The 26791-nt window shown below is 36.9% G+C and overlaps 1 protein-coding gene across 1 annotated transcript in view; it reads right to left on the bottom strand.

Annotated features, from left to right (window-relative positions):
- LOC150085976 (lysosomal alpha-glucosidase-like) overlaps window positions 1–26791 on the bottom strand; it is a 140631-nt gene that overhangs the window by 78150 nt on the left and 35690 nt on the right. Inside the window, exons 4-9 of the mRNA XM_090373628.1 lie at window positions 24427–24595; window positions 20535–20631; window positions 15563–15675; window positions 5240–5365; window positions 2014–2145; window positions 1788–1898 (exon numbers count right to left, since the gene is read on the bottom strand). Of these exons, the coding sequence (XP_090229754.1) occupies window positions 1788–1898; window positions 2014–2145; window positions 5240–5365; window positions 15563–15675; window positions 20535–20631; window positions 24427–24595 (748 nt within the window). The remainder of the gene's footprint in view (window positions 1–1787; window positions 1899–2013; window positions 2146–5239; window positions 5366–15562; window positions 15676–20534; window positions 20632–24426; window positions 24596–26791) is intronic.

Below are 26791 nucleotides of genomic sequence, written 5' to 3'. Positions count from 1 at the left end.
GTGGACCAATGCACTTAATGTAAGAAGGAATTTTTTTTTTTTTTTGCTTTTAATTACATTTCATTTGCTGTGATTACTGCTATTTTCGTTTAAAGCTTGTTAAAGCGTGCGTGTTCCATTCATATTAAAATACTCTGCGATACCATGAATATTGGAAACATTCGAAAAGGGCTTGTGAGATCTCTTTTTTTTTTTTTTGGCAGATGAGAGATTTCTTTCCAACCAAGCTCTTTGATTTTGCCACACGTGATTCGAATGGCGTGAGGACCCATTTATCTTTATGAAACACAACACTCTTGCCATTGGTCAAAGGACGATTTTTTGCAATGCGGCATTCCAACTTGAAATTACAGCTAATCTGCCACAGATTATCTGTAACAATATTTGCCAGATGCTATCAGCTCCTTATGCTTTCTTCACTTTTAAACCCGATATTTTTTTCAGCTATAACGAATTCGTTCAATACCGAGTAATTGTTAGCTGAACTAACATTATTCATTCTATTAAATTGTATTCAAGTGTAAATATGAATTGCAAAGAAATGTTTTTCCGCTTATCAACCATCTGTTTGGGGTAATCAGTATTTCCGCTGCACTCCTGTAGTGAGCGAATCCAGGTCATTAATTTCCTTTCGGTGTCCATATATGCAAAGAATTGTTTTTTGTCTTTCAGTGGATTTCTTTGCCAAATCCAAATCCATCTCGAATTTTTCCTTAGCCTGTCTCGCCTCTCGATCCAGTCGACTACAGACCAAATTATTTTGAGAAGTCTCTTCATAATATGTGGTCATCTCAAGAGTTTTTCTTTTCTATTATCAGTTGTATCAATTTTAGTCACATATTTTGGTTTAAACCTTGAGCCATACCTTTTTAAAAGAATAAAATGGTTTGTCACATATAAAACTATATTCTGAAACATGTCCCATTTAATATTTGTATGCCTTAGATATTTCCTTATTGTAAGTGTTTGCCAGGGTCGTTTTCACACGTAGATTGAGCAAACTTAGTTTGCTACTTAGTGCTCTGAATCTCATGTTGTGGAGCCATCTTCTCCACGAGTTCCCTTGGTATTGCACTGCTCCAGTGGAGGAGTACCGTATATTGTTTTATCTGAAGTTTACCACTTTAAATAAAACTTCTTATTTAAATATTTTTTTAAATAAACCACTTAAATTACTTAGAATTTTCAATAAGAATGGTATTTATCATATATACATGCATGCTACATGGTATGAAATAAAAATGGTTTTCTTCACGTTTCATGGTGACATTTCTCAGTGTACAAAAAATTATATTTTATAATACGCTTTATATTTACAAAACATTTAAGAAATTACATCTGAATCCGGTATATATTTTAGCTTGTTCTTGACTTTCTTAGATTTAAAAAAATTATCATTATGCTTATGTTACAAATTAAACGAATTCACACAGTATTAAGAGCAATAAGCAGGATGATACACGTCATCAAGATTTTCTGTAAATTTCTTCATTGGATAAACATGGGTGGAAGCTTTAACCACAGATCAAGAATTCTTACAAACTTATTTGCGAAGTAGATCACGCCAACTAGAAATTAGACCTCATAAATATATTAACTAGTCGCTATCAGCGGATATAATATCACTTCGAGTAATACAAAAATGTCCAAATTATTACCAAAAGTATCACCTAATTTTTATTCACATTCCAGATTTCTCTTTTTCTCTTACTATTCAACGCAGCTTTTTTAATAATAGTTTCATAAGACAAATGAAATTAAATGGAATGAAATACAAAGAATCTTACCTCTCCTTCCAGAATTGAACCGTTGAGAGTAATAAAGATTCCCATAGACAGCCCATCGTCCAATGCTTTGTAATTGTTAATTAAAGTTTCATTATATGCTACTGCTGGGTCCTATAAAAAACAGGTTTTTATTGATTGGTTGTAAAATAAACAAACCAAGCATCCATTATAAGAAAAATTTATGAATGATAGATAAATCCAGTGTGTTCAATACAATACAACTTACCAGAATAAGAATTACTCTCCTATCGATTGAATGCATGCGTTCGACAAAACTACTCAGATTTCCAAAGTTAACTGGATCAACAGTGAAAATGCGTTTCTGGTCCATGTAATCGATGTCAATCATCTGAACGTCCTGGAATGCATATAAATTAATGTAAAATTAATTTTTATTCATTCTTAAATAAAAATAGAAATGAAACTATCCCAGTGGGATATCAATCATTGCCTAATGGCCTTGCATGATTAATGAATAAGATTTCTTCAGTTTCGGAGGTACAACTCCTTTCGCAAGTTTCTGCAGCTGGCAGGGTTTAAACAGCCTAGTTAATACAATGGTCTTAATGCTCACCGCAGAACAAACTTTGCCTTCATAACGAGTTGTCCTGATGTTGGACTATTTTCAAACAACTGTCAATGCCAAAAAGTTTTTTTGCTTTTTATTTAAAAGAAACCTGCTGCGTGAGAGTAACCAGTAAGCCCTAAAACCTGGGCGCCATCTTTTAAGTGAACGATAGATTAACTTATTGCTGATGCAGGTTATTTGAAAATAGTGCAATACTAGTGCAATGCGTTGTGAAGGCAATGGTTTTTCATTGTGAGCGGTAATATCGTTTATTGACTAGGTAATTTAAATTTTGGTAAAAAAAAAAAAAAAGACCCGAAATCACAAAATAGTTTTTTCGTGTAGCTGGTTTATTAAATAAAAGAATAGCCAGATGAGAGGATTCTAATGTTCCGGCTACTCAGGAATGAAAATATGAACACCATTACGAATGGTTGTCAGCGCTATTGCGGATATTAAAACAAATATTTTTGAGTGTTATTGCGGACAGCCTTTGTATTTTGTCTAAATTATTGCCACAAAGGCTACATATTATCTTAAAGACCAGCACGTCCTGAAACAGGCTATCATATTAACCTCATCTTTCAAGCATTTTTCAGATTAATAATATAGTTTCGAGGGATACCTAACACGGTATAGTGCTTTAAAATCTGTCTGAAATCTATCAGATTAATCTTTTGGCGATCCAATTTTTCATCAATAGGACCATTGCTGCAGCAGTTTAAATCTTTCTGACTACAGAAACGTACGAATGACGAGATAGTTCTCCTAACTTTATATAATTTCAATATAATCAAATAGCATTAGTTAATAATTTCGAACCTTTTAATTTTTTTTGAGCGAACTTAATAATATGTATAAGTTTAAAACTTGCATATAAAACATATAGCTGTATTTTTATAGTATTCAGTTTCATTAGCCATTCACTATTTCTCTTATTTGGCTGTGAAAATTTGTTTTGCGGCTTTTTAATGAAGACAATATTCGAAAAGAAGTTACTTCAAGTTCACTCAATGTCATCTGTTAAAATTAGAACGGAAGGAGTAACCCTTCACTGTTTCTATCCTGTTTTGAACTAATCCAAGAGTAAAACTGTGATTTGTAGGTCATTACATATTTGTTCCGCTTTTACCGTCAGTTATATTAAAAAACTGCAAAGTACAGTATTTAAAACGTGGGGGAGTTTTGCGCGTTGAAACTAACTCTGAGTGTTTATCATTAAGCTATGTTGATGCTTGTGTCAAAATTTAGGCGAACAGGGAACTGGAGTTGCTTAAACTGAAATGGTAAAGCAGAAGGGATGACTGGCATGCAGTGGCAGTCATGATATTGTGAGAAATGATCTCAGATTCTCGACAGCGTCAGTTGATGGGGCTAAATTGCCATGAAACATGATGGAAGCACTAATACTGAGTTTAAATTTATTGGGAGTTTAAACAGAGTTTAATTTCTGAACTCCAAAGAGTGTTCAGAAACTCTTTTGGTTAGTTGACATGTAATATTTCACAGTGCCAATCAGTTGCGGAAGCCTTTCTTTGCTGTGTTGGTTGTATTGTTTTTGGTGCTTGGGTGGTTCTACGGCGAAGTCATTTGTGGTCATGGAAATGATGCATGTATTTAACATTTTGGAAATTACTTCTTTCAGTTAGTGAAGTTTGTTGTTGTTTGTTATTTGGTTTTTAAGAGTATTAGCAACTAAGGCCATATTGCTCCGGGATATGCGGTGGTCCTTCCCTGACCTTTCCGCATCCTCCGTATTTGGTGGTCACGGGCTTGAACCCTGATCTAATCAAGAAGCGTGTGCTACACAATGCTGCTCCTGCCCACCTGGCTACGGAGGTGCCGTTAGTGAAATGTTGCAGCTGTTTATCCCCCCCCCCTTTTGTCAGTAATTTACATTAAAAGAGATCCATATTCATTATTAAATGCAATGATCACTTTACCATTTTGAGCAGGCATTCAGCAAACTTTCCAGAAAATATAACTGTTAGATACACTTGCGCGTCTGTATTTAAGCTGAGTTACTGAATGGGTTTCCAAGTGTCTGCCCCCCCCCCTTTTTTTTTTTAAGTCAAAGCAACTAAGGCTGTAAGACGTCATTGTATTGTATCTGTAAATTACTTATATTCAGATTCAGTTCGCATGTTTTGGATGAAAAACCCTTGTCCGCTGGATGGTGTGCGCAGAAATGTTTCTCTGTGCGTTCTGGTCTGGTCTACCGTTAATTCAGTGACTGTCAGCCATATGCTGTCCCGGACAGAACATGCCAACCGCTGTTCACCTCGACAGTTAACCAGTGGTGATATCCCCCTTACCAGTACGTTGGCTGGCTTTGTCTCTTTCTTCGCACCATTCCCTCCAAACCTTCACTATGGCGGCCCTCAAACAGCCGATAATGCTTGACCTTCCTACCGCTGCAAATCATTCCCCGTTCAAACCCAGTCAGGTCCTACCATTCCCCCCCCCCCCCATTGCACGGGCTTGGTACTGACGAACTGTAAACACTACCCGTGGCGTCACTATATATGCTTTACCGGTCGGTGACGTCATTCCTAGGTGCTGTGAGATGCGTCGTCTCATGGAGAAAGGGGTGGTCATAATGTTTTGCCTCATAAGTGTGTGTGTACGGAACATAAAGTTTTATAATAGAAAATTGTTCCTACTGTTACTGTACTTTCCATTTCCTCGTTTAGACATATCTTGAAAATAATTTCATCGGAGTTTAAAAATTCCATTTAAACGGATTCCCACAGTCTATTCCCACAGTATAAAACGGATATTATGCAATATTATGTGAAATATCATACGATATTATGCAATATTATGTGCAATATTATACAATATTATGCGATATTATGCAATATTATGCAATAGAGTTTCTTACATAAGGAATATCGGCTGCAATTGTCCTATCGACTACCTTCTGAATTTCATTGAGGTCTCGATACCCCCATCGGCAAAGCTGAAACCCTAAACTCCAATAAGGTGGCATCATGGGTAGGCCAACAACCTGTCAAAGAATTCAAAACTGTTATTCTGATATGATAATAAATAATGTACATCAGCATTTCTCAACTTTTTTAACATGGGCTCACCTTATAGTTGGGTCAAAAAAGAAAAAAAGTTCTATTACGTTTGAATACACACCAGGAATGGAAAACCTTAGCGCCATACAGGATGATCTTTAAAGGCTTGAGCCTCCTTTATAAATAAAATTTGTATTCTCATATGCAGTAAAATGGAATTGGTGAAAGAAATAAAAGAGGTGAAAGACTTGTGGAATTTGCAGAATCTCAAGGAATGTCAGTAATGAACACTTTTTTCAAGAAAAGGGTGAACAGAAAGTGGACATGGAAGAGTCCAAATGGATTAACAACTAATGAAATCGACTTCATCCTCACTAACAGAAGATATATTGTGAATGATGTTACCGTCCTGAATAAGGTAAATGTAGGAAGTGATCACAGAATGGTAAGATGTACACTTGATATAGATGTAGGAAAGGAAAGGAAAAAACTGACTCGAGTAAATAATACAAAGGTCTTTGAAATAACAGAGGAGGAGAAAAAGCAGTATGTACTGGAACTTAAGAACAAGTTTGAGCTTCTGCAGACTGCTCAGGACCAAGATATCGACGAGGAATATTACAACTTTCTGAAAGTGATAAAGCCCAAGAAACCTATAGGGAAACAGAAATCCAAAGAAGAAAAAATTAGTCAAGAAACACTTGTCATGATGAACCAAAGACGACAAATGAAGAGCAAGAAAAACACTGCCAGGGAGAAAATTGAATATACTGAGTTATGCAAAGCCATTAGAAAGAGACTCAGAGAGGACATAAGAAGATTTAACACAAGAAAAGTAGAACAAGCATTAAGGGAAAACAAAGGATTTAAATCAGCAGCCATGAGCAGTAATACAGAAAGACAAATGATACTGAAACTGAAGAATAGCGATGGTGTACTTATAAACAGCAGAGAAGGCATAATTCAAATAGCAGAAGACTACTATAGAGAATTATACAAGGAGCAAGGGAATGATACCAGAAGTGGGGAAGATGGATTGCAAGATAGCAACACATACGACATACCCGATATTCTTCCTGATGAGGTAGAACATGCATTGAAGAAAATGAAGAATCGGAAAGCCCTGGGGGAAGATGAAGTTACTGTAGAGTTGTTAAAATTGGGAGGAAGAGACATAACACAAAAACTGGCAAGGCTCTTCACAAAGTGCATTAGAAAAGGTGTGATGCCTAAGCAGTGGAATAATGCAATCATAGTTTTGCTGCATAAGAAAGGAGATAAATCAGAAATTGGAAATTATAGACCAATTAGCTTGTTATCCCATATCTACAAGTTGTTCACAAGGGTCATTACTAAGAGATTAGAAAGAATACTTGATGAGAATCAACCGAAAGAGCAAGCTGGCTTTAGGACAGGATTCTCAACTATGGATCACCTTCACGTAATATCACAGCTAATGGAGAAAGCAAATGAATATAAAACACCATTATGCCTGGCATTTGTGGATTATGAAAAGGCATTTGACTCCATACAGCATAAGGCAATGTTTCGGGCACTGGAAAGACAAGGCATAGATACTCCATATATTATGATTTTGAAGAAAATATATGAGAGTGCTACATCCTTTATTAGACTAGACAAAGACAGTAGCAAATTTAAAATCGAGAAAGGAGTTCGACAAGGAGACACAATATCTCCGAAGCTGTTTACTGCTGCCCTTGAGGAAGCTTTCAGAAGATTAGACTGGTCGCAGAAAGGAGTCAATGTGAACGGAGAGTACCTAAACCATTTACGATTTGCAGATGACATTGTGGTCATAAGCCACGATCCCAAAGAATTAGAGGAAAATCTTAATCAGTTATGCACAGTTAGTAAGGATTTTGGACTAAAGATGAATATGGCTAAAACAAAAGTAATGATGAACAAGTATGCCACGGAAAGGGAAATAATGATTGAAGGAGCAGTAATTGAAAAGGTGGAGTCATATACTTATCTGGGACAAGTTATTAGCTGTAATAATGATAAATGGCTGGAAGTCAAGAGAAGAATAAATTTTGGATGGATAGCATTCAGGAAATATAGTCACATACTGAAGAGCAATATCCCAGTTTGTCTGAAACGTAAAATAATGAATCAATGTATACTTCCCACCATGACTTATGGAAGTGAAACTTGGGCACTCACCAAAAGAATGGAAGAGAAGCTAAGAACTACACAGCGAAGAATGGAACGAATTATATTGGGAATTAGAATGTTAGATAAGAAGAGAAACACATGGATTAGGCAGCAAACTCAAGTAAAGGACATTCTTATCAAAACTAAAGAACTAAAATGGTCTTGGGCAGGACACATAGCTCGAAGACATGATGACAGATGGACTAAGAAAATAACAGAATGGTACCGAAGAGGAGCTAGAAGAAAACCTGGAAGACAACGGCGAAGATGGATAGATGAAATTCATGAGTTTGTGGGTAGTAAATGGATGGAGTAAGAGGCCTTCATCCTGCAGTGGATTGAAAATGGCTGATGATGATGATGATGATGCAGTAAAAAATACTTCTCAAATCCAGTCATTACAAAAGCAGATCAATATCTTCGTTTTAACTATATTTAATGCTGAGTAATAAAGATAGCATGTTATGATAATTATTTTGATAACAGACTTTTGAGTAGCAGCCGCTGATAATTTATCAGTGGTTTTTGGTAATAAAAGTAAAAGTGCAAAAGCAAAAGAAGAAAAGAAGAAATATATATATATATATATATATATAAAATATATATTTTATAATATTATTTTATATAATTTTATATATATATATATATGTATTTATTTATTTATTCATATGTGTGTATATTAAGAATTTCTCACCTATGAAAACTAACCTTAAGTAGATATCAAGAAATTTTGTGATTTTAGAATTTTTGTTATCTCTTGAACCTAAACGAATTTTTTTTATGGAAATTATTGGTATTTTTAGATGCTTTCGCAAACGTGTAAAAATAGCTTCAGTATGTCCGTCCATTTATCCTGCATGTACTGGACTCTCGATGAACAGATTTTCGTACAAAGTTATATTTAACACTGTTAGAAAATTTTGTCAAGCTATTTAAAACTTCATTAAAATCAGATAAATAGAAATCCGACAGTTAGAATTTTTTCCATACGTATCATTAGTTATCCATATACATTGATCTGTCGATTTGCTAGCACCACGCATTCCTGAAGTTCGTAAATTGTGAGCGCTATTCCCATTGATATAATGGTATAACGAGAGTATGTGTTCCAAAAATTAAAATGTTCATTTCCAAAAATACATAACCATACGATTTATGTTATGTTCTAACAACAATATTTAAAAATTTTAAAATAATATCTTAAATTGTAGCAGCGAACAGTAGAAGTGAATTGCATTTGAGAAGCCGTACATATGAGTTAATGAAGTATACGGATACACGAACTTTTTTGCTGAATAAAAAAAAAAAAAAAAAAAAAAAAAGAGCATTGCAGTTTAATAATATGCTAACCTGCAACGACTGCTTTGGAGTTGTGCATACAGAACGGGTATTGCTATATAATTTAAATAGAAATAAAATCTCAGAAGTAACACTTTTTTTAGTTCATACAACCTGCACTTTTTAGAAGTTACAGACTAAGGTGATTAACTTAATGGTAACTCTTCGCACCTTATACAGCTGCAATACAATTATCAAAAAAATCACTATTATAATTAAATAACTTTAGAAATAATAGCCGTCTGTTTCTCCGGGTAATTAATTAATCAGGTCCTACTGTTTGCACTTTTAACTTTCATTACGTGCACTAGATAGTTACATTTCACCAAAAATGTACTTAAGTAGTATGCCACATTTAATTGAATGTACAGTGTTTGTTAAATATATTAAATACAGTATATAAAAGCTGAAAATTATTTCGTTTTTATCCAGTTTATTTTCAAAAAGTGATGCTTTATGCAGTCGCGGAAAAGTCTGTAAGATCCAGAGATGGGTTCATTTTTGTTCGTAAGGTCGTCGAAAGTTTATAAATCGGATGTTTGTAAACTAGGAGTTCATTATACTGCTTACTGTAATTCTGCGGAAACGCTGGAAATTGTTTGTGTTTGTGCTCTGATTGGAAAAATGGATGGACAATATGGCGGATGTGCAGAAAAGAAATATTCTTGGTCCAAGCATTGCGCATAGTAAAGCGAATGTTTTTTGATTAGTTAGTTTTTTGTTATTAATTTGCAAAATACATAAGTAAACAATTATTACTACTTGTTTATTCTATTAATAAATGAAATTCCACGAGTACTTGTATTTCAACTTTTATTAAAATCCAGGAGAAAATAGGTAAAGCATTACAAAAAGTTGATTAAATATTACGTTATGAGGTAGATGTTGCCAGTGCCAATTTAGGTACAGGCCTAAAACCAGTCTTGGGACTCTGTACCAACAGTAATTGTGTGTTTCACTGACCCTTCTCGATCTTGGGACTCTGGAGAAACCATGCCACCTCGGTAAATGAGGTCTTGGGTATGCTATCTATTTCTTTTATTATAAATTTTAATGTTAATTTTTATTATAATCCAGAATGAAATTCAAGTATATATCTTTATTGCAATCAGTAATAATAATTTGGCGTTATACTGAGGATTGATGCAATACTCATAACAGCAGCAATGCTAGGGGTTTAACATATCTTTATAAAGAATAGTTATTCACAGAGTATAATTACAGGTTTTTTTTTTTTTTTTTAGTAGCAGAACCTGTATCTGCTTTAATACACAGTATCACGCTTGCTTAACATCAGCTGGATCGGTTAGTCATTTCAGTATTGTTGCTTTTTGTAAAACTCTGGCGTGACAACCATACTTCTGAAGCCGTTATGACGACAATTGTTCACTGATTATATGCCTTCTGCAGGTTTTGTCATTAATGAACTTCTTGTAATCAGCATCAATCTTTTGTATGCTGTGGAGCATTTCCATTGGCAGGAGTCCGTCGACTTTTTTGAGCCTCAACCCCGCAGACTGTAGAGAAGGGAGGGCTTTTAACTCAATTCGCGTGCAGGGTGCGGAGGGATTATTGTCACAGTTGCCAAAAACTGGGCATATTTATTTCTCCCAGTGTAATTTTATTGTTGCGAGTAAGCGGAGGACAAAGATTCGTTCTGAAACTTTCTGAAGTTCAGTGCTGTACTCCCGTCGTCTGTGAAGTGTGTGAGTGGAGGAAGGTTATGTTTGTACAGGATCCAACGAAGAAGTAGTTAGTACTCAGATGCAATAGTTTTCAGCGGTCTTTTTGCAGCAGACGCCAGATTTCAGCTCCGTACGTGATGACAGGCTGAATAAATCGGAAAGTGTACTGTTGTGTGATCTTACACTCGGTGACATGTAGAAGATGTTGCTTGGTAAGCCACCTGGATCTGCAGATCTCGTTGTGGATGTCTGCTAATGATGCTCAAAGGTAAGTTTTGAGTCATTTTTGACTCCAAGATCTCTATGCTTGACAACTGATGGGAATTCCGTGGTGGGATGGGAATTCCGTGGATTTCCAGGTTCATCTGAGTTGGATGTTGATTTTAGAGAGAATATAATTGATTCAGATTTATTTGGAGTTGTTTTTTAGGAAAACTGCGAGAGTTCTGTTGTCAGATTCTGTAGGCCGTTGATGATGGACATCAACGGCCGGACTATTTGGACTATTGGCGTAGATCCGATAGAGCAGCTTCAGATCATCAGTATAGCTGATGAAATCTGTTCGCTGACATAAGAATGGATGAATTGAGGCAGCAAAGAGGAGCGACGATAGAGGAGCCACCCTGAGGTACACCAACATTAACTGTCTGTGTGAAGGATTTTTTTCTTCACGGTAAGGTGGAAAACTCTTGTCGTTAGAAGCGACTTTAAGAATGCTAGAACATCGCCCGCCTTTGATCCGGTATGCTTCCTCACGCACCGGCAGGACTGCAGGACGACAACGCAGTAAAATGCGGATTGGACATCGAGGTAAACCACTGAAAACTCAGCCTATCTTGAAATGCCTTCAGAATTGTGTTGGCGGTTGCTAGCAAGTTGTTATGGTGGAACTCCACTTCATTATATAATGGATATATGGAGAATCACATGGCATAATCTGATTGGTAAAGATGGCACGAAAGCGCTTCTCTGTTACTTTGAGGATATATGAAGCTTTCATTATTGACCAGAACCGTGTCACTGAGGTGGCTTCTTGTGTTTTAGATATAGACCGCACTGTATATTGGTACCAGACTGTTGAGAAGATTTGAGTGATGAGGATGCCATTTAATCACTAGATCTTAAATGGCATTCTCATATATGATATAGACACTTAAACTCCTTAAGATAAATTGTGGGATTTCATCATATCCAGCATATGATGTTGGTGGGAGCTCATCGATGGCATGAATTAGATCTCTTTTTGAAATGGTGATGGATGTGAGGGCATCTCGCTGACATCTCTTCTGTATTTTCTGCCAGGCAGATTATGGAGCAAATATAAGACAAGATTTTGTATGTTGCCTGACCATTCCCTTTGTATAAGGCAATGGTCAGATCGCACCTTGAGCACTTCATAGAGGTCTGGAGGCCTCATTTTAGGAAGGATGTAGAGGTGCTGGAACGAGTACAGAGAAGGGCAACGAGATTGGTGAGGGGGAACAAAGGATTGCTCTTACCAAGAAAGGCTTAAGTTCTGCAAATTGCAGCGTCTGGAGACTAAACACCTGCTTGGCATCAATCAGATCACCTGCGAGGTAATCTGATTGAGGCCATTAGGCTTTGAATGGGTTAACCAAACTCAATGCTGATGGGATTCTTCCTCTTGCTTAGATTGCGCAGCTGGGGGGGGGGCATAAATTCAAATTGATGAAATAAGACAGTTGTAGAATAGGTGTGCAGAAATTTGCCTTTAGCCAGCGAGTGGTTGATTGCTGGTACAAACTTTCATCTGATGTTGTGGAAGTGGGCAGCTTGAATAAATTCAGGAAAAACTAGACAAACTGTTGGATCGAATGATCTACGCGGGTAGCACTGTGGTATCGTCACCGCTCTCCCCCACACCGGGTGGAAACGGCCCGGGTTCGAATCCCGTCGATGACGCGAGAAACTTTAGCGGGCTTTTTTCATTCCGTGGCTGAGTTAGTCGGTCTCAGGCGAAGATAGCAAGGTTTTCTCCCCAGAAACTGGGGGTTTTCGTCCAGCAAACAGGCAAATCGACCAGACAACACACGCAATTTACAGACAAAATAAATATGGGTAGATTTAATCATTTACAGGGGGCACCGTAATATCATAATTTGTTATTTTCTTATTTATTTATTTTTGTTGGAGCGAATGGATTGGTGAAATGGGAAAGTTTTTTTTTTTTTTTTTTTTTTTTTGGCTGATGGTTGCTTTCTTGCATCATATGCCTCTACAAATGCTAATGCTAAAACCTTGAAATGTGATCAAGCCACTCAATCAGGTTGAGTTGTTGTGGGAATTCATCTTGTCCTTCATGAAAGGTGTGTTTCCAGTCCAAATTTTTTATAGATATATACTTCAATGGCAGTGGATTTAGTATTAGTAGTGGCAAATGATGCAAGCAAGAAAGCACCAGCAAAAAAAAAAAAAAAAACACTTCACCGTCCAAGCCCTCCAATAGTTCTTTGAATTTATTCAAACTGTTCACTTTCACAACAGCTGAATGTTTGTTACAATAATCAACCACCCACTTGCTGAAGGAAAACTTCTGCATATCTATCTGGCAACCAGCCTTCCTCAATTTGAATTTATGTCCACTTATGTGTGTAGTCTAAGCAAGAGAAAGAATACCACCAGCATTAAGCTTTCTCAATCCATTCAAGGCAGCCGTATAATCAGATCTCCTCGCAAGTGCCTAGTCTCCAGACGCTGTAATTTGCAGAAATGAAGCCTTTCTTGGCAAGACCATCCTTTCGTTCCCTTCACTTTCGTTGACTCTCGTTGACCTTCTCTGTACTCGTTCCTGCAGATTTACATCCTTCTTAAAATGAAGCCTCCAGACCTGTATGCACTATTCAAGGTGAGGCCCAACTATTGTCTTGTATAATGGGATAATCACTTCCTTATCCTGCTAGCAAAGTGCCCGCTCAATTACTCCCAGTTTTTTTTTCATTTTCCACTACCCTGAGTATAGTACCACACAGTTGGTATGTTAATCTGGGATTATTGATACCCATATGCAATACCTTACATTTGTGAATGTTCACAAATGTAAGGTACTGCATATGGTCAACTTTAATTGCCACTTCTCAGCCCATCCGCCTAATTTTGTTAGATCTTGTTACAGCAGCTTACTTCGATTACTGTCATTAACTACCCTGCAACCTTCGTATCATCTGAAAATTTAAATTAAGCCTTCAGCAATATCATTAATAAATATAGAATGGGCCCTCAACTAAACCTTAGGGACTTCACTGATAACATTTGTCCACAAAGAGCAGTGTCCATTAATAATCACTCCTTGTCTTCTCTACTCACCATTCCTTTATCCATAGCAGCAACTTGCTCTTAATGCTACCCTGCTCCAGTTGTCTTCTGTTAAGCTTAGCACCAGTTCTTGAGTATGTGATCATGCTTTCTATGGGTCTAAAGTTGTTTTTTACTTTGCATATAGAGGTTGCTTATTCTGAAATTTCAAGTTGAGCTGTTGACTCCATCATGCTTTGCTGCGGCTAGAGATCGTGACAGTTTTTGAGGCGGCAATTCTAATCAGCCGGCACGTTATAAGTGAAGACTGATCTGTGGGTTGCATTGAATCGGCACTTCCTAACTGGATTAATTAACTGAATTAAGTAATTGGTGAAAAGTAATTAGTTATTTTATTTTTCACTTCAGTTGTTATTATTTTATAATTATTTTATTTTTCACTTCAGTTGTTATTTTATTTTTCACTTCAGTTAATCCTAGCAAATGGTAAAATTCAGTTAATTAAAAAAAAAGTGGAACGTGCCTGAAATGAAACGCAATGTGTAAATTACCTAACACATTACCTTGTTTTTGACAAGGAAAGCGCAGTTTATATACCCCTATATGAGCGAATTTTTTAAAGATTCCCAACTGGATATTAAATTGTTTGCTACTGGAGATGATACCATTTGCCAGTTTTCTCCAAGCTCCAATCACATTTCATGTCTAAACTTCTTCCACGTTGCTTCTTTCTTTTATGAACGATTTGGACTAATTTCAAAGGATCATTGAAGGAAACCAATAAATGCATCCAAGTAACCACAGAACAGGTGGAAATAGATTGAAGACGACCTTGTACACTACTTAATAAATAGCCTTTCAGTTTTACGGTAAACGTAGCGACCGTGATTTATTTGTAATATATTTTGTAACATTTTTAAGGTGTCGTCATAACGAGACGTGGGATGTTACAAACCGAATATTGGTGGCAATTTTCAAGTGTTATTAATTGAATCTCGTTAAGCGAGGTCTACCTGTATGAAAGTCCCCGAAGTACGTTATTTCATAATCGAATGCATCCGAAATGTAACGCATTGATTACTTCACATTACATAACTGTTTCACTTTCTTTAATATAAAGTATTACTTTTAGGCATGGACTGTTCCGCTCCACATTTCTCAGAGAGGCACACTTTAAAAGTCAAAAGGAACCTCGTGAAGCCTGCGATTAACAGTTTGTCTAACCTTGGTATGTATTCATGAGAAACAATATTGATATTCTCATATATATTAAAAATATTTAAATTTTTTAATCAGTCTTAAAACTTTTTCCGGACCTATCAGAAATTTCTTCGTTGACCACTGGTTGGGAAATACTGGTCTACATCATAAAAACGTGTCAAGTTGATCGAACTTTTGTATATGTAATTAATTTTTCCATATATCAGTTAAGTATTTTCAAATTTACAAAATAAAAAATAAATTTTCTGTTTATACTCCAGGACGATCAGAGGTGTTCACACAAGAATACAAGCACATTATCTCGTTTTTAGTAGTAGTCACAGGCTTGGACCACAATCGCTCAAAGCGCGTGCGCTTTTGTACCCTTTCGCGTGACCAGTCGGCTAAGGAGGCTTATATATCGGAGATACTATGTAACTAGCATCAATTATTAGTTAGACTGCTCCAGAATTTTTAATTACAAATCGACTTTCGAATTATTATACTTACATTCAAATACTGTTTAACCACATCTTCTGGTGATGGACCTAGAAATATATAGAAATCGAGAATGCCTCCTATTGTACGGAATGTGAGCGCTGGATATGGTTGTAAAACAACCTCTGAAAGATAATGAATATTATTAACGAGTTATTGTAAATAACAATAGAATAAATCACACCCCATCTTATTTTTTGATGTTATTATTTATAAAGAAGTTGCCTAGTGCTTAATAAATGTCAGCAGATAATCAATAGATTCTGGCAAGCTTAGTTTAATATTAAATCAGGTTTTTAACCCCTGAATCCGGTATCATACCTCTTAGATGAGAGAGAGAGAGAGAGAGAGAGAGATGGGAAATGCCTCTTTGGTTATCACTGTTGTGTGGGTTTTTATCTTTAACTGACTGTAGTCTTTCTGCTACTCTGTACAAGCTCCAGCAGGATTGCAGTTTACGAGATACACATTCCGACACGTCCGGTTCCGACCCATGCCCGTTTTCTTTATATCGTATAGTACGAGCACGTGATGCTGTTACTGAAGCAGCTTCCATTTCATGAAACGGGCAGGTGTACTACCCAGTAAAGTGTCCAGTCCAGTCTTATATGGATAACGCTTCAGGTTAAAAGTACTTAAACGAAACAGTCATAATAAAATACATGACTAATGACATGAATCATGACATACATAAATAATGACATAAAGACATGAATCATGACACATAAATAATGACAAAGACATGAATAATTAAATATATATATAATAAATTCAGTATAACTAAAAGAAAATATATATATACAGTACATATACAATATAAAAACATTATAAATATGTGATACGGGCAAGGGTCAGTCCGTAAGTAATGTTTCTTTGTCCATGAAAATAAAAAGACAGATACAAAGTTGAAATTTACACTGGTGTTCAAAGAAAGTGCACCACCCCTTAAAATTGTAATTGTCGTACGAATAACGTAAGTATATGGCAATATTTTTTACAGATTGCATCAGATAAGATTGACACGCGTAGGTGATGACGTAATATTGCATCAGCTGTTACTTTCAGTTATATCAGCACGCTCTGCAAGAGTTGCAGTCATTCCTTGCTTGTGTCAGGATGGCGAGTTACGTGCAGTTGACACCACGAAGAAAGAGTGCTATTGTTGCTTTACATTAAGAAGGGTGTTCTACCCGTCATATTGTTTATAGAGTGTCTTGTAATCAGTCGACAGTGAGTAGATTTCTTTCCAAACTCAAGAATACTGGTTCTGCTGATAGGAAAAATGGAACCGGACGCAAACGAGTCTCTACGCCAAAATAGGACCGCGTTTTGAAGCGCTTATGCTTTAAAAACCGTAAAGCTTCTTCGACTGAGCTGAAAAGAGAATGGGAAGAACATACAGGAGTGGTAACAAGTGCAGTAACAGTCAGAAGACGCCTCTTCAAAAATGGACTTGTAGCTCGTCGTCCTAAGAAGAAGCCCCTCCTCACACAAAAAATGAAAAAAGGCCCGATTAATTTGGCGTAAGGAGCATGTCAGATGGAGCCCCGAGCAGTGGAAGTCAGTTATTTTCTCGGATGAGAAGAAATTCAACCTGCATGGCTTTGATGGGAGACAAACGATTCGCCGTAGACGTGGTGAAGAATACCATCCAGATTGTATGGTGTCTACAGTGAAATGATTTAGCAGTCTCGAATTGTTACAGTGATTTAGCAATTCTAGATTTTTTCTTTACTGGAGATGACGGATCTGTCCATTCCATAGACTGACAAGATAGTAGTCAGAGTAAAAGTTATATTGGAAGATAGTTTAGAGTAAAAGTTATATTAGAATATAGTAAGTCTCATCACATGTTATCCAGCCTTAAAAAAAAAAAAAAAAAAAATCCTCCTCGAAAGAGCTCCTGCACTCCTGTAACAGCTCTTGGCAGATCTTCTGCCTGGAGATTTCATTTCTCTTGTTACGTACCAGCTTGGGTAGCCATTTTTAGTATGTTTTCGTATAATATAATGTGTCTACAGTGATACACTAAACTCTTTGAACACCATTGCATACGAGGTGTGGCGATAAAGTTCCCGGACTGGTGCTATTGCGGTCATATTCGATAAGTTTAAATAATTAAAACTTCCTCCGACGGATGGTGGTGGTATAGAGATATTCCACTCGGCTGATAGATTACAAATAACAACCAGTTTCGTTAGTAGCGTTACATCTCATGTCATGATTTGTAATGGAACAACGAACGAATATCAAATTTTGCATTAAACTGGGAAAACCTGCAACAGAAACGTATGAAATGTTAAGACTGTTCATGGTGATGAAATGTTAAGTCATACCAGTGTGTTTAAATGATATAAACGGTCAGTAGCGTAGCTACCCTTTTTCGGGTCCGGAGGCAGAGAACATGTTCGGGCCCCTACTTAATTAATGAAAATTGCAAAAACTGGAGACAGCCAAAGATGCCGGGCCCCTAATGGGCCCGGGTCCGGAGGCAGTTGCCCTGCCTGCCTACATGGTAGCTACGCCACTGTAAACGGTTCAAAGACGGACGTGAGGATGTCCGCGATGACCCAAGAAGTAGGCGTCCGTAAACCTTGCGAAATGAAGATAGAGTTGTAAAAATTCAGGAAATTGTGGCGACAGATCGTCGTTTGACCCTGAGAATGATGCCTGATGAGTTGAATATGAATAAGGAGACTATTCCTCAAATTCTACTTGAAGATTTAGGGAAAAGGAAGTTATGTGCAAAATTTGTGCTGCACATCCTTGCGGATGAGCAGAAGCAACAAAGAGTGTCATCATGCGAAAACTTCATCCAGACTAGTCAAGACGATCCTAATTGCTCGACTCTCGTATTGTCACTGTAGGTAAGTTTGGGTGTTTCAGTACGACCCAGAGACAAAGCTTCAGAGCATGCAGTGGACTTCAAAATCAAAACGTTTCGTTTACAGAAGTCCAGGATCAAGACGATGCTGATCATATTTTTCGACAAACAGGGTGTGATTCACAAAGAATTTGTACCTGAAGGGGGTGAGAGTCGATGCTGCGTTCTACTTGCAAGTGCTACGAACACTATTGAAGGGCATCTCCCGAGTTAGGCCGCAATCTTGAGAAAAAGTCAGTTGGTTCTTGTTGTACGAGAGGGTCTCCGCCCTTTCTACACTTATTATGAAGAGAATTCTGACGAAACATGCCATTGTACAGATCAACCATCCATTCTACTCTTACGATCTAGCACCAGAGAACTATTTCTTCTTCTTTTTCAAGGTGAAAACTGCCCGCAAAGAAAGAGATCACAGGACGTTGAGGACATAAAAGAAAAACGTAACAGCCGAACTGAACATCATCTCTTTGGCGCATTCCCTGACTCTCTTCAGAAATTTTTAGAGCGGTGTAATAAGCGCATTCAGTCAAGTGGTGATTACTTTGAATAAAAATAAAATCATTTTTGAGCTCCTTCACTTTGTGTTCTTTTTATTGCACCAGTCCTAGAACGTCATTGCTACACCTGGTATGTGGTTATTGTTGCCTTTTTGAATCATTCCATCCAAAATCTTGGGGTTTTCTTCAATACATACAGCATTTTGTCTTTCGCTCTTTGACTGGTCACAAATGTCAATAATGCCTTTAACTTGAAAGCAATCTACGAACATTGCTTATATACGTAGTGTCTTGTTGGTCTAGTTTAGTCAATTTTTCTTGAATCGAACAGCTGAGTTTTCTTCTGACATGAAAAGGAATTCTTATTACCGAGTGTTGGCCCAAAGAACATCAGTTTGTTCATAACTTCAGATTGTAATAGACAGAAACGTTTAATAAAATTTTATTTTATTTTATTGTAAACTATTATGTTTATGCCTTAAAATCTATAGTTGCAATATATGAAATTTCATGATGCTAACTCAATTACAAAAAAAATTGTCTCCTAAGAGGAATTACATACGGACCAATCCTTGTATTGACAGTATCTTCTTTTAAAATGCTGTTCTGATATTTATTAAAGCTTGTAGAAAAGTTTGTTATATATACAGTTGAATTTGCCATTCACATCTTTAGTTTCTTTGGCGAAAGTTCAAATTAACCAATGGGCTAATATTCTCTTTAGAGATGAATCGAGATTCAGTCTTGAAACAGATACTCAAAGAGTTCTTATCTTCAGAGAACGCCGATTACGCCCCCATCTTTGTAACATCAAGGTTCACTGTTGTGACTGTAGTCTGATGATCTGGCATCATGATAAATGGTCGGACAAGTGTGTCCAAATCTTCAGAGGAGGGACATCTTAACTGCTCCAGCTTACAGTCACGAAATCTTCAAGCTTTATGTGACCCATTTCAGAGGCGCCATAAGATCTCAATACATTTTCGTCGATGACAGGACTTTTTTTTACACATGGCTCAGATGGTCGACGAATTCATCCAAAGTGAGGATATTCTTCGATTGAAGTGGCCAGCGAGATCTTCGCACCTGAAGCCGATTATCTGGGACACTTTAGTAAGGCGAATTGGGACATGTTGTCCTTCTCCTAGAAACGTCCGTGCGCCATGATCTGCTTTTTAGAACAGTGGGATTTGTTTTCACAAGGCTTTATCATCAGCCTTGTAAACAGCATAAGAGTTCATTGCTAGTGTTATTTGGCGAGATTGTTATTTTGGCGTTATTTGTTATGTCTCATTATTATGATTAATGAAAATTGAGGCATATTTCTTTGCAAATGCCATATACCTAACTAATAATAATGTTACTCTTCTACAAAATATATACGCATATTATTATTCCATGATATTATATTCATGATATTATTATATTCCATGATATTATTCGATGATGTAGGTATCAATTTTCTTTTTTCGCTTTACAGCTAAAATTTCTTAAACACGATTCTTTGGCAGACAAACTAAAGAAAAGAAAACATTAAGAATTTTTGGGAAAATAACTTTCAGTTATTTCTCTTGATATAAGAAATTAGTTCCGTTGAACTTACGCATTGCATTGCTGTTAAGGAGAAAAACTCCGTGCGCTTTCCCATCTTCTTCAAGCCCTAAGTAAAACGGATGTACTCCATAAGTGTTGGAGTGATCCTGTAAAAAATAAGAACCATTTATTTTGATTTTATTCCAGACAGTTGCTCGTATAAGGTTTTAACACAGTTCAGTTAATTTCGGTTTAATTTATACGCATTCACTACATATTGTACGTACTGCATGCTTATAAATTTAAACTAAATTGAATTCAATTAAAAATATAATTTATGATTTTTTTTAGGAAAAAACCTATTCTTCTGTTGAAAACTGTTGGACAGCATTCAGCGAAAAGTCTGTTTTCAGTTAAACCGTTAAACCGACTTTTCGGTAGAGAATTTAAATTAAGTAAAAGTTATCGGACTTGCAATTTGGTATAAAATATTTAATATGCAGTTTTCTTTAAAACAGTAATTAAAATTTTTAACTTTTAATAGTACTGCGTCATGCGATACTATTAAAATAGCTAAAAAGGAGAGCTATCATGATGCAATTTGCATCACGATAGCTCTCCTTTGGGACACTTTATACAATATAGCTTGCATGGTTTTGTACCAATACGAACCAAGTACAGTAGAAACCATCTTATCCGACGTGATCAGGACCGGTAGTTGGTCAAAAACGTCGGTTAAAGCTGGGAATCATAAGAAGTATACACACGTGCCTTAAGAATTTTATTTTCACTTAAAGCATATACATGTACATTTATTTACATAAAATCAGTAACTTCATCTGCTTAGATAATGAAATGTGACGTTTAGTAGTATAATCCCTCCACTCTTTCACGACTCTTGAATATCAAGCTTTAGTATAATGGCTGTATCGAGCCGTTTTTGAGAGCTACGTGAGAAATTTTCTGGATTTCATTCAATCTCTTCTTTTCCGTATTTAGATCCACCTGTTTGCGTCACGATTTGCTGATTTATGCATCATCCATAATTTTATTTTCCAAAAAAATCGTCATCATCAACTTGTAGAAAAACATTGTAGAATACTTGTATGTCTTCTTATTTAAAATCTTTGCAATCTCCAGTTTGCTGAAATCAGTCAATAAACTGTGTTCTTCATTACCTTCTCGTAGTTCAGAACTTTCATGAGGCTCGGGCCAAAGTTTTCTCCGAGGTTTAGTAAATGTGGAACTTTGAATTTCGTTCCGTGGTAGTACTTTATTGTATTGTAAAAGACAGTCTCCTTCTTTTAGACATAAAGAGACATGGTATGATCTCGTAGTATTTTATGATTTTTTCCGAAAATAATTAAAAGTACGCACTACAGGATCCTGTTGTACTTACTGTTTGTTCTGATGATTACATCACTAATTTCTTCTCTGCGCTGTGATCTGGGTCGTGATGCATTGATATCCGAAATGCAGTAGTATTTTCAGCGATAAAAGCTTATAAGATATTATAGCAGAGAGACAAAAAAACAGGTATCTCAAGGTCACTCACCCTGAGCCACCTGTTTTGAGACACTCACTAGCCAAAAAATTAGAAATATTTATTCAATATCTAATAGGGCCACCTTTTTCCGGAATTACAGCTCTTACATGTCGTGGCATGGATTCCACTAGGTGTATGAGGGAGTCTAGCTCTAGTTCTTACCATTCTTCCATCATGATATTTGTCAAGTGCTGTATTGTGGTTGGTAGAACTGCCTTTTCCAACATATCCCAACCATTCTTAATTGGCCGACCGGGCTAGCCGAGTGGGTAAAGTACCTGCCCGGCAACCCAAAGGTAAAGTGTAAAGTGTGTTTAGGGTCAAACGGCACCAGGGGTTTCCCCCATCTCCGCGTTGCTTTCATTGTGAGTGAACCAGTTCGCTGGGAAATGCCAGAGATTTAAACGTGTGTGGGAATTGTTCATGTGTTGTGTTCTGTACCGTTGTTCATCTGGTCATTTAGCCGTTGGACCCCTATTGAAGCCCAACGTTGCCCCACTTTCGCCCCGTGGAGGCAGACCAGGAAACACCAGTAGACTAAGCTTTACTCTGGCAGGTCCTGCCGCTTAATTTCCTGAGATTTCGGCGGCTAGGACCTATAAAAAAAAAAAAAAAAAAAAAAAAAAAATATATATATATAAAAATAAAAAATAAAAAAATAATAAAATAAAAAGAGGAAATGAAAGTTAAAAAATAAACTAAGATATATATATATATATATATATATATATATATATATATATATTTTTTTTTTATTTTGGTAAATTCTATGGGGAATAACGCTAAATTTTTGAAACGCCGAGTGTATGGGCGAAAAAAAGGTCGCGGGTTCGATTCCTGCCTCGGGCTTGGATCAAAGTACTGCAAAAAAACCTTGGGAGGTGCAATATGGCCACAGAAGCCGATGCGCCAACAACTACCAAATCAAAAAAAAAAAAAAAAAAAACAATCATTCTTAATTGGATTCAGATCTGGAAAATTAGGCGAATAGGGTAAATGTTGGAAATCTTTGGAAAATTCCTGGAAGCATTCAGATACAATTTTTGCACTGTGGATAGTTTCGTTGTCGTCTTGAAAGAATTCATCGAAATCCGGGTAAAAATGAAGCATTGCAGGGTGAAGTTGGTCCAGTACGACAGAAAGATATTCATTAGAGGTAACTTGACCTTCCAATGTATGAGCGGACCCAGTCCGCACCAACAGAACATACCCTATACTACGGTACCACCTCCAGGCTTTTGGGCGGTGGGCAGAAGACAGTCTGGATGCATGGCTTCACGCCACACTTTCGCACTACTACTGGTGCAAAAAAGTGTAAATCGAGACTCCTCAGACCATATGATCTTTTTTCAATGTTTCATAGTCCAGTCTTAGCGTTGGTGGCATCACTCCAGTCGAATCTTTCGATTTCTTACAGAAAGAAGTAGCTTTCGTACAAGCACACAACTACCAAACCCTAGATTCTTCAACTTCAGACTCATAGTTCGGTTGGAAATGGGTCTTTTTTTTAATTTTTTTTGCCTAAATTGAATTTTTCAGTCATTGTCTCCTCACTGGATATTCTATTCTGACGCACGATTTGCTTTAAATTGCTGTGTATATTTTTGAGATGGTTGCTTTCGACACACCAGTGGTTTCCTTTGTTTTCTCCTTTCTGGTTTCTGCTAAATGTGCTACAACAATAGCACCTTTTTGAAAATTGGAAAGATCACCTGCTTTCCCTATGACCGGATCAACTAAGACGCCCTAGAAAAGCGTATGTTTTTTTTTATCTGATACCATGGAACTTATTTCCCTATACCCAGGAAAGCGTATGGTATTTATCTGATGCCACGGAACTTGTGGTCGTGTCTGGTTACATATATATTTGCATATCGTACGTTTAATTATCTGTAGACACCAGTTGCAAAAGGCTTCTAATTTTTTAGTCAATGAGTGTATAAAAATAGTAGTACGTGATGGTCGTTAAGAGGATACACTAAGTTTTATAAAATTTCAATACAAATTTGACCTCGCGGGTGAAGAGGTCAAATTTTATTGAATTTGTTTTCAATAAAAATGTTTTCATCGCTGCTTTTTCACACCGTGTGGAAAAAGACTTGTTTTCAATTCCCATTGCCAATTCCCTTTCCAATTGAAAAGTGCTTATTGTTGAAATTATAGGAGGAACTTTTCGGAGCTTTTTTTTTTTTTATTCCGTGATAGCCGGTCTTGGGTAAACACTGCATAGTTTTTCTTTTCAAAACTTATGTTTTCATCCTGGCCACATCACGCATCAGATTTTACGTATATGACATATTGACTCTTCACTAGAAAACATAATTTAAAGTTGGACTGTTTAGAATTTTCGCGAGGAAATTCTAAACAGTTCAACTTTATTGAATTCTATAATAACTGCACGCTACAATATACTCACCCAGGGTCCCTGATCTCTTGCGAAGAACGTCCAGTTTTTCCAGTCCGTTCTGTGTCTGAAGTGCTCTGTTTTGTGTTCTCCAAGCCCATAAATGTAAGGCGTTGTTAATTTCGTTGAAATCTGAAGATACTGATCAGCGAATATCATTCCTGGAAGATTCGTATCGACACTAAAGATAAAAAATGGAAATATCGGTTTCTTAATTAGTATTGAAAGATAAAAAATCGAAAGAAAATTATTGTATACAAGTACATACAATGTTCCCACTACAGCGAAGGTAACACCAGGCGAAATGACTAACTTAATGTATTTAAAATTAAAATTTTAGACAGTTGATAAAATGAATTGCCAAATAAGAATTACTTGATATCCATAATTAATTATATAATTATAATAAGTAGGTAGGTACTAAGCCCTCTCTTATGATTCGAAAAAGTATCATCATCCTAGCTTTAACAGCCAATTTATGGCCTTGTAGGTAGCACAGTTTGTATAATCACCCTACAATGGCCGGGAAAGACCTGAGTTCGAATTTCGTCAATGGCATGAGGGAGTTTTGTGGGTCTTTTTAATAACGTGGCTGAGTTAGTGGGTCTCAGGCAAGGGTAGCATGGTTTCCTCCAGAAACTCGTGTTTTACGTCCAGCAAACCACAAATCGACCACAGAATACACGCAGTTTATAGGCAATATACACAGCGCAATATGGCCTAAGTTGCTGATGCTCCTTAAATTCAATAGCAACAACATCCAGTTTATCATTGTAGTTATTTAGCCGCGAGGGTTAGCCTGGAACAGAGAAGCTTTGTTCTGAAAGTGACTTGTCATGATGGCTTATTCGTCTTATACTATAACTGTTGGCATTGTATTAAAGAGTATAGGAAGATCCGTAATAACACTCTGACTCAGAGTGCAGTGGTAGAGTGAATTTCACCATTGAATTTCCTTATTCTCATCAAAAATAGTTCAGGCAAGGACTGATTTATAATTCTGGCCACCCTTATATATGTGGATCGTTTATTCCCACAAAGTGCAACGTTCATAAGGTGTTTCCGTATGTCCCAATAAGATATTAGAAATATCAGAATTCGAAGTGTAAGATATTTCTTCCTGCAAGATGCTGTTGTACCTTGATACGGGACGAACCGCAGCTGATGAACACTCCAAATGCACATTGGCGTGTAAACTTTTTTCTGTTGCATTTAGCTGCTAAGGCCAGATATTGGTTTTCTTTTGATGTTCTTGCCCATATACGGTCTTTGACCTTTCCTGTGTGGCGCACAATAGCGTTGATGCGCCACAAAACTCCTAATAACCAACTAACCAACCTTTCTTGCAATAAAACAGTCTGATAAAATTTAATAGACTACAGTATTTTACCGGGGATGAACTTAGCTGGAATTCTTCTTGATCGAGCTTCTTGTTAAGAAATTGGCAACACATCCCTGATGTAGGCAGTGTATAGCAGTTTCCAAAACAATCGTAGTAAACCGGCGTTAGGCACTTTGTGAGTATAGTACTGATAATTTTACCTCTATACGTTGGTTAATAGTCGCCAGTCCAGTATATGTCTTACCCGTTTTCATGGTCTTTATTGCGTGTTTTTATATCTGAGCAGGTGTGCGTCGACATGTAGAGAACCCAATCGCAACCATGTTACATGGAAGGGTGTGTTGGAGCAGCCACCTATTTCCCATTACAGTTCGATACATCCTGGGACTTCAGTTGTCATATATTCGGGATGCTCAGTTTACTTTTTAAAATCTTCTTTTTCTTCTTCTTCCTGTCCAGCATTAGGCGTAGTGGCCTGTTACGGTCTCTCTCCATCTTTGCAGGGGGTCTACCTCTCTCTCTCTCTCTCTCCTTCCCTGGGGTTTGTAGTTTAGTATCTCTTTCGGATAGCGTCCGTCCTCCATTCTCTCTACATGTTGGATCCATCTGTTTCCGCATGAGTCGATATAATTCAGTACTGAGGTTGTCTGCAGTTCTGATAGAATGTCTTGATTTCTTTTCCTGTCAAGTCTGGTATAGCCTGCGGTTCTGCGCATGAAACGCATTTGTGCACCAGTCAACCTCCTCCCGTCCCCTTTGCTCATTGTCCATGCCTCAGAACCATAGGTTAGGATGGGTTTGGCGAGGGTGTTATGTATCCCTGTCCTTGTTTTCTTATACACCAGATTAGATTTGAAAATATGGTTTATAGTTTTAGTAATTCCTATGTAATTATTTATTTTTTGCTCAATATCTTTTTCTCTTTCATATGACAGGTGGTATCCTAGGTATTTGAATGTGTTAACTTGTTCGATAATATTATTGTCAATGCAGATCTTGCTTCTTATTGGATTTCTTCCTTTAAATGCCATCACT

The sequence above is a fragment of the Mastigoproctus giganteus genome, chromosome 5, assembly GCF_048544385.1.
Source record: "Mastigoproctus giganteus isolate SK-2022 chromosome 5, ASM4854438v1, whole genome shotgun sequence".
NCBI lineage: Eukaryota > Metazoa > Arthropoda > Arachnida > Uropygi > Thelyphonidae > Mastigoproctus > Mastigoproctus giganteus.
Note: the sequence above shows the minus strand (reverse complement) of the source record. Positions and strands in the feature narration are given on the sequence as shown.